At 45.0% G+C, this 8,374-nt stretch overlaps 1 protein-coding gene across 1 annotated transcript in view; it reads left to right on the forward strand.

Annotated features, from left to right (window-relative positions):
- FASN (fatty acid synthase) overlaps positions 1-8,162 on the forward strand; it is a 66,924-nt gene extending 58,762 nt beyond the window's left edge. The window contains exons 38-43 of the mRNA XM_024203161.2: positions 2,537-2,725; positions 3,476-3,703; positions 4,165-4,385; positions 4,953-5,051; positions 5,159-5,410; positions 6,413-8,162. Of these exons, the coding sequence (XP_024058929.1) occupies positions 2,537-2,725; positions 3,476-3,703; positions 4,165-4,385; positions 4,953-5,051; positions 5,159-5,410; positions 6,413-6,550 (1,127 nt within the window). The 3' untranslated portion in view covers positions 6,551-8,162. The remainder of the gene's footprint in view (positions 1-2,536; positions 2,726-3,475; positions 3,704-4,164; positions 4,386-4,952; positions 5,052-5,158; positions 5,411-6,412) is intronic.
- The last annotated feature ends 212 nt before the right edge of the window (positions 8,163-8,374 follow it).

Genomic DNA, 8,374 nt, shown 5'->3' on the forward strand with positions numbered 1-8,374 from the left:
GGGGGGGGGGGTCCGGATGCATGGGGGTTGGGTGGACGGGGGAGCAGCTCCCTGTACAGTGACACACACACACACACACACACACACACACACACACACACACACACACACACACACTCTCTCTCTCTCTCTCTCTCTCTCTCTCTCTCTCTCTCTCTCTCTCTCTCTCTTCCCCCCCCCCCTCAGCCCCTTCTGTATCAGAAGCCCACCATACCTAGAACCCCCCACCAAGTCCCCCAAATCCCCACCCTGCTGAGCCTCATCCCCTGCTGCAGAAGCCCCCGATACCTGGACCCCCCCACCCTACTGAGTCCAAACCAGCTGTACCCTGACCCTCCACCAAGCCCCACTTCCTCCCCCAACTGAGCCCTAACCACCTTCACCTCACCCCCCCCCCTCACTGCAGAGTCCCATTCCCCCTGCACCCAGAACCCTGCACTGAGCCCCTGTGCATCCAGATTCCCCCCTGCACCTGGACCCTCCACCGAGCTGCCCATACACAGATTGTGCCACGCAGAATCCTGGTACTCTTGAGGGAATTCTGCATTGAAACATTAAAAAAATTAAAATTCTGCAAAGTTCTGCATATTTTAATTGTCAAAATAACACAAACATAATAATATTATCACAGCATTTTCAATTATTTTGGTAATTTATTTCAAAATACTTGTCAGCAAATAATTGAAAATTGTGTGATTATATTGTGATGTTTTGACAAATAAAATTTGCAGAATTTTAAAATATTGTGCGCAGAATATTTAATTTTTTTTGGCACGGAATATTTTATTTGTTGTGCAAAATTCCCTCAGGAGTAACACAGGGAGCAGGATTTGGTGTAGGAGGAAATGAGGTCAGAGATATAGGCAGGAGTGTTTATGAAAAGCCTTAAGGGTGAGGGGGTGAGAGGCTTGAACTGAATGCAGAAGAGTAGTCGTCAATGCAAAAATTCAAGGGAGAGGGAACATGGTTGGAGAGGAAGATCTGTGATAGACCATTTTCAATGGTGAGAGTAATTAACCATTAGAATTTACCAAGGTTTGTGGTAGATTCTCCATCATGATTTTGAGAAAGTCCTCTAGCCTGTTTTAAGAAGGTCAGACTATATGATCCAATGGTCCCTCCTGGTCTTGGAATCTGTGAATGCTCAGCAGTGTTGAATGTTGTAAAAAAGGTTCAGGAGGATGAGAATGGGTGTCTGCCCTCTGGCCATTGACAGTGGAATGATGTTCATCCGTGCCACTAAAGTGGTTTCAGTCCCATGTCTTAGCCTGAATCCAGATTATGCTGGGTCTAGGATATTAGCGTCAATTAGATGAGCTTGAAGTTGGCCTTTGGCTATTGTTTCTGTGAGCTTGCCCAGGAACGCAGTGTTTGATACTGGATGCTATTGGCTAGAACTGATAGATCTATGGTGGCTTGCACTGTTATGTAAATTGACAACTAATCCAAACACCAGTTCCAGGGTGTGACCCAGCTATGGGGGATGGACTGGAGGTGACTTGTGAAAGTTCTAGGCAGTCAGTGAGGAGATGATTTGGGGGAACAGGAGTGTTGCATCTGCAATGACTAGGATATTTTACCAACATGCTGGTAAGGTATAAGTGAGTTCCTCTAATAAATACTTTAGTTTCTCTAGTGGTCTGTAAAATTACCATAAAATCTGTTTAGCTTTGCTCTGTTTTCTATTATTAAATTAATTTTAATTAACTTGTTTTAACTGAGGTACCTCTTTTGGCACCTAGCACATCATGGGTGCTGCCATAAACAAATACTACCACCCTCTGCTCAATATTTTTGTGAACTGTCCAGGAAGATATAAGAACTTGGACAAAAGTGTGAAGTACATTTGTGAAAAGTTTGCCCAGAGGTAATGATGGGTGAACTGAAGGAAGTGGATGGGGCTGCCCAAGAAGTGAGGCTTGAGAGAAGGTCATGGTACAGAGGATGGAGCCCTGGAAGATGCTAAATGGGGGAAAGAGGAGAAGGAGAAGAGAAATTGCTGCAAGATGTTGAAGGGGCAGAAGGAGCAGGGTCCTTGGGTCCTTTGGACGTTCATAGAATTTTCTACAATTTTGACTGGACTCTTTCTGCCCTGTGCTGATTGGCTGTTTGCTCCATCCTTTCCCCACCCTCACCATTTCTTCACCTCAGCTTCATGCCACACCTGCTCCTCACCCATTCTTCCTCTCCCTTTTCTTCCCATGTAGCTGATCTCTCTCGTAAGTAAAACTACAAATTAATAATAATTAAAAATCGTGGCACCAACATGTCATTTGCTGCCATGACATTATTAATTCTGCTGGTGTGTTCGGATAGGGGATGGGGTATTTGTCTATCTTGTCTATTTAGTTTGAGTTCTTCGAAGAAGGGATCATCTGCTGCTCTCTTTTTGTATGGTGCCTAGCACAGTGGGATCCTACTCTTGCTTGGCCTTTAGGCACTACCGTAATACCCATGTTAAATAATAATTGCAGGAACAGTCCAAAAAGTAGAAGGACATCAGTCTGTTTTTCAAACAACTGGTTCTTTTCATCAGGTGTCCGTGACGTGAGCAGTCTGAATGCTGAGAGCTCTCTGGCAGATCTAGGCTTGGACTCCCTGATGGGAGTGGAAGTGCGTCAGACCCTGGAGAGGGACTACGATATTGTCATGACTATGAGAGAGATTCGACTGCTTACAATTAATAAACTGCGAGAACTTTCCTCCAAGTCTGGAACAGCAGAGGGTACGTCATCTGAATTTGGCCTTGGGGGGGACTAGGGTCACTAAAATAGCCATTGGGGTCCATATACATTTAAAATAATAAACAGACTCCCATGCTGTCTCTTTCAATATGTAATGGTGAGAGCCTCTTAGTGACAGGTGATGGAATGGGGCCTGGTGTGAACTGATCGTAGTATTGTAAGTAACAAGTGGGCATAGCACTGCCACTTAGAGCTGTGCTGCCCCAGTGGATTGGTCCAGCCAGTTATTGGTGGGGGGGGGAGTAGGGAAGTCCCTAAGAGAAGACCCAAGGCCAGGAGAAAGAAGCTTATTTTGTCTCCCATCTCCATTTCTCTGCTGCCTGATCACCAGGACAGCTCTCCAGGTGCTCCCTAGATAGCGTCAGCAATGCGGATGCAGAGAGCTAGCATCAAATAGCATGAACCATGAACTAGCTTTTAGCAGCAGTATCAGTGTGGACGGGGAAATGACAAAGGCAGAAATTCAGAGGGAACAGCAAAATCCAAAGCCAGGCTTGTGGGGGAAGAGGTAGTGTCCTTTCTGAGTCCCCCTTCCTCAAGGTACTGGCAGAACATCCCCTCTGAGGCACCAAGCCTGAATTTCTATATGGATTACACTCACTGCCATTTAATGATCTAGTGAGCAAGAGGGCTAATCCAACGAGCCTTCGCTTCTCTGTGGGCTATGCTGCCTGTCCCACTAATCTGACCCTGACTGTAACTGGCTTCTCCTGATGTGCTTTCCTTTAAAGAACTGAAACCATCCCTTCTGATGAAAGCTGGCCAGGCTGAGCACCCTGAATTGGACTTGGACAACCTGCTGGTGAATCCAGAAGGGCCAACAATCACCCGGCTCAATGAGGTACAGAGCACAGAACGCCCTCTTTTCCTCATTCACCCCATCGAAGGATCCATCACAGTTTTCCACACACTTGCCTCCAGACTCAGTATGCCCAGCTATGGACTCCAGTGCACAAAAGGTATCTGTATCCTTATTCGTCTTGACTTTCTAAACCTCACTTGGTAGCTTTCATCATCGCATAGAGGGCTTAGTTTCTGACCTCTGCACGCAGAGCTCCAAGCTTCAGTGACCCATGACTGAGTCCACTTAGAAAAGTCACAAACATCCCCAGTTAAATGGGAAAGAGAAATGTCAGTGTAAATAGAAGATGCTTGAATGTGGAAGTGTGTTCTCACGCAGGGAAGCTGGTATGCCAGAGTGATGGACAAGACTCTGCTCATCACTGATGCTTCTGGGGCACAATTACTTGTTTGGTCAGAAATATAGATTTAACCCTTGTCATAATCTCTATAGAAATACACTTTTAAAAGCGGTTGAGTGTTTCTAATGGAGCCATTACTAAGCTGGTAGAGATGTAACTTCATCTCTCACTCTGATTTCAACCTGTTTCTAACTCCCATATTTGCTTCCTCTGTCTAGCTGCTCCTCTGGACAGTATACAGAGCCTGGCAGCCTATTACATTGACTGTATGAAGCAGGTGCAGCCTGAGGGACCCTATCGCATTGCAGGATACTCCTTTGGGGCTTGTGTAGCCTTTGAAATGTGCTCCCAGCTGCAAGCTCAGCAGAACCCCTCCCATTCACTCAACAGCCTCTTCCTGTTCGATGGATCCCACTCCTATGTGGCAGCATACACTCAGGTAAGAGATTCCGGGGGAATCTTCAGAGACCATCCTGTCTCTCACCAATGTTAATGATTTGGGAGCCTTCCATGTGACCCGAGCCATTTCAAAAAATTGACAGACCCATCTTCCAGGAAAAAAAATAGCTGACAAGGAGGTGTAGGTGACTGTAAAACAGCAGCGCTGCTCCATGAGCTGACTGGGATGCAAGTGCTGATTCAGATGTCCTATAATAAATGGTGGAATTAGCCTGTTTGTTTCAAGGTGCTGAAGCCTCCAACATGTTCTTGTGCTGCAAGCAAAGGTCCTAACCTGGCTAGGCCTCCTAGCACCCCCATATCCTCCCTTCTGGCTGGCATAAAGCTCTCTAAAGGACCCCAAAATATTGGCGATTGGTCAGTAACATCCACATGGAGATCACCTGTATTTTCTTTGTGTTGTTTCTGGGTTTGTTGTCCTGTTTGGATTCTCCCAAGCTTTTCAGTTACTTGCTGTCAAGTACAGGGCACCATACTATGTTATCTTATCTAATGAGCAAGAGAGAGAGCTTCCCTTTTTGTATTAGTGACACTTTCTCTCTTCCAGAGCTACCGAGCCAAGCTGACCCCAGGAAATGAGGCTGAGGCAGAGACTGAAGCATTGTGTGCCTTCATTCAGCAGTTCACAGGCACTGAATACAATAAGGTAATGTTCCTCCACTACTTATAGCTACAGGGAAATGCCTCTTGCACACAAGAAGAAGCTGGTAGCTGCACCTCACTTAGCAGTAAATTGTTCTTTACTGTCTATAGTTGCTGGAGGCTCTTCTGCCTCTGCAAGACCTGGAAGCTCGTGTCAATGCTGCTGTGGATCTGATAACGCTGAGCCACAAAAACATCAATCGTGAAACTCTCAGTTTTGCTGCTGCTTCCTTTTACTACAAACTGAAGGCTGCTGACAAGTATGTGCCGGAGTCCAAGTATCATGGGAATGTGACGCTACTGAGGGCAAAGACCCACAACGAGTATGAAGAAGGCCTGGGTGGAGATTACAAGCTCTCAGAGGTTAGTTTAAGGAACAGCTCCAGGTATGAAGCTGCACTTTCCTAGTTGGGGGGCAGGAAGGAAGTGGCAGGAAGCCATATTCTTGCCCTCCCCAAAAAATATTTGCCTTGGGGGGGCAATAATTATGCAACTGTCTCTTCCTGAGAACTGAAGAGTCCCCAGAAAACAACATGAAGAGGAGACTGCACAGTTCTAGGCCAGTGTCAATCTCAAAGGAGGCTGAGGTCCAGGAGAAGTTCTCACTCCAATTTTGAAGCAATTCCTTAACAGCAACCTACAGTTGTTTCCACTACTAATTCCTATAGCTCCCAAAATGCACTCTGTGCTCTGAAGAGCCACTAGTCTGCAAACAAGTCAGTAGGGGGAGGGTTGAAGCAGAGACAACTTAAAACACTCTTTGCTTTTTAACCTTTGTGCACTCATTTTTAAAAATTATTCCCCCTTGATATAACATAAGACAGCAGGGAGGGGAAGAGAATTTATTGATCTTCTTTAAAAATAACCTTCCTCCTTCCTTTCCTCATTACAGCCCAGATGCTCTTCCCTTTTGGAACTTCTCATTTATTCCCCTTCCCACTGAGCGTTGTGTGATATGATTTTTATGATGCACTTAAGGAAAGTTAATTGCGTGTGTTCCCACCCACCAAGAGACTATCCTTAAAATTACTATCTTTCTGAAAGTGTTTACATTCCCAACACAGCCAACTACACCAGCTTATTCCTTGCTGTGAGGGGAAAATGGATCCACTTCTATTGGGGCCCAAGGTAGAGGTCCTGGCCCCCTATGCCCTGCCCTCAACAGTGCGTACATTGAAGCATTGAAATGAAAAGGTTATAGAGTCAGAACAGAGAATGGAACATGTCAGAAGCAAGAGACCTTCAACCTCACTCTTCTTTCTCAGACTTTCATGTCTTATAGCTAAGGCAGCAAGAATGTGGAACTAAAATGCTTTAGAATTCTGGATATAAAATTTTCTTCTTTTGTCTTTTTGCTACGTGTAGGTCTGTGAGGGGAAAGTATCTGTCCATGTCATTGAAGGGGATCACCGTACCTTCTTGGAGGGAGCTGGTGTTGAGTCAATTATTGGGATCATCCACAGTTCACTAGCAGAGCCCCGGGTCAGCGTCCGAGAGGGTTAGTCCCTTTCTGCTCACCTTCTATCACTGGCCGAGAGAATTCCAGCAATATATCCCTTGTTACGACAGACCACAAGGAACTCTTCTTGTAATCCAACATCCCATCTGCTCTGCAATCAGGTCTAGGAAGTCCTGCTGATGGATGTCTCTCTCCAGTGTTGTGACACTCTCACTCTACACTGCTACATGGACCTACATCCATGGCTACTTCCTACCCCTTTGGCAGCATGAAAAACAAACTTAGGAGTAGACTTCTTTTCTTGTGCTATGTATCATTTTGTTGTCTTAACAGTATTCCAAAGGATAAGTGATAGCACTTATTTACCAAGCCCAGTTAGCAAGGAGGGGAGCTGCAGCTGATTTTGGAGACATCTGTTGATCTGTGAAGAATCAGTCTGTAGTTAAGTTGGATAGAATTCCATTGAGGCTCTTGTAACTTTTTTTTATTTGAAATATTTTGCGTATTTATTGCATCAACTTCCCAGTTTTAATTTATCATTAATTTAAAGAAAACAAAACAAAACATACCTTGGAAGTTTGTATTCCTTCTACCAGGTGAAGTTGCCAATTTTGTTAAACCAAAATGCATCTTTGCAGCAGTCTCTCCCCTCCTTGCTTCACAAAGAGAGAGAGAGAGAGAGGAGGGTCTCAAGATGCTGCTGTGCTGGGCACCTTAAATTACTTGGGTTGATATACTTGTACAGCTGACCATAGGCACATACCAAGTGTGGGCTGCACAGGGTCCTGTACTGGGATCCCTGCAACTTCAGGCCCCTCTCCCAGCATACACCTACCACTTCACCTTGTTTCTGACCCACTATTAGCCTCTCCATTCAACCATATACACTTTGAAAAAATTAACTCTGGGACTTTCACCCTCCCTAGTTCCTCATTGACAAGCACCATTATCTAATCCTCATGACCCCCTGCTCTCCCAGAACCAAAGCTCTGCAGTGGTTATAGCAATCTGCCTAACACCCCTGCATATCTTATTTCGCACCAGACCTGGCTAAGCCTAGGGCCATCCCTGTGTGCACACATCCTCTCCTCACTGAGACTGGAAATCCTACACGTTAGCCAAGTAATCAGTTCAGTGGCAAATTATTTTAAAAGATTTGATACCTTTTTAAAAGACATTTACACTTTAGAATCCAACACACCTTTTTCTTGCTTTTGCTACGCTGGACCTGTCTTTAGGAAAACCAGTGAATTCATGCTGTACCTATGATACAGAGGAAACATGGGGAGCAAACACCATCAACTAGAGTGGAGCCCTTGTGCTCTCAGAACTGTATTATAATCCAGCTCGCCCACTAGATTATTTTGTCAGTATTGGCACAGTCCAATGACAGGAGTGTCCCTGACTGCAACAGGTTCTGAGGTGGGGGCTCGGTTGGTTAAACCACCCTCTGTGGATGGCAGCTGAGTAACTGGTTTTAGTTTAATAAAATATTTGTGTGGAAATTTGAAATGCAAACACAGTGTTGACTTAAAACATTTCCAAGTCAGTCTTGTTCTGTTTTTTCATTTTTTACATACCTTTGGTAAAAATGCTGCTCTAGAGAGTGTCCTTTCCTTGTTGGCTCTCCTAAAATTAAATGAGAATTGATCTCTGGCTGGATGGCTTTTCTTTCTCTCTCCTCTTCCTCCCCCCGCCGCCTTATTTGTCAGTCATCCTGAATCTTCTATTTCTTGGTATAAAAATCCCTCCAAAACTTCTGCTGGCAAATATTGTTGGAAGGCTGTAAAGAAGATGTATGGTATTTTGGAACATCAAAACCTGTAGCCGTGATCTTAGTACCTCAGACAGGTGTAACCAAACTAAGA

Source organism: Terrapene carolina, unplaced genomic scaffold, assembly GCF_002925995.2.
Source record: "Terrapene carolina triunguis isolate 2854851 unplaced genomic scaffold, T_m_triunguis-2.0 Scaffold192, whole genome shotgun sequence".
Classification (NCBI taxonomy): Eukaryota; Metazoa; Chordata; order Testudines; family Emydidae; genus Terrapene; species Terrapene triunguis.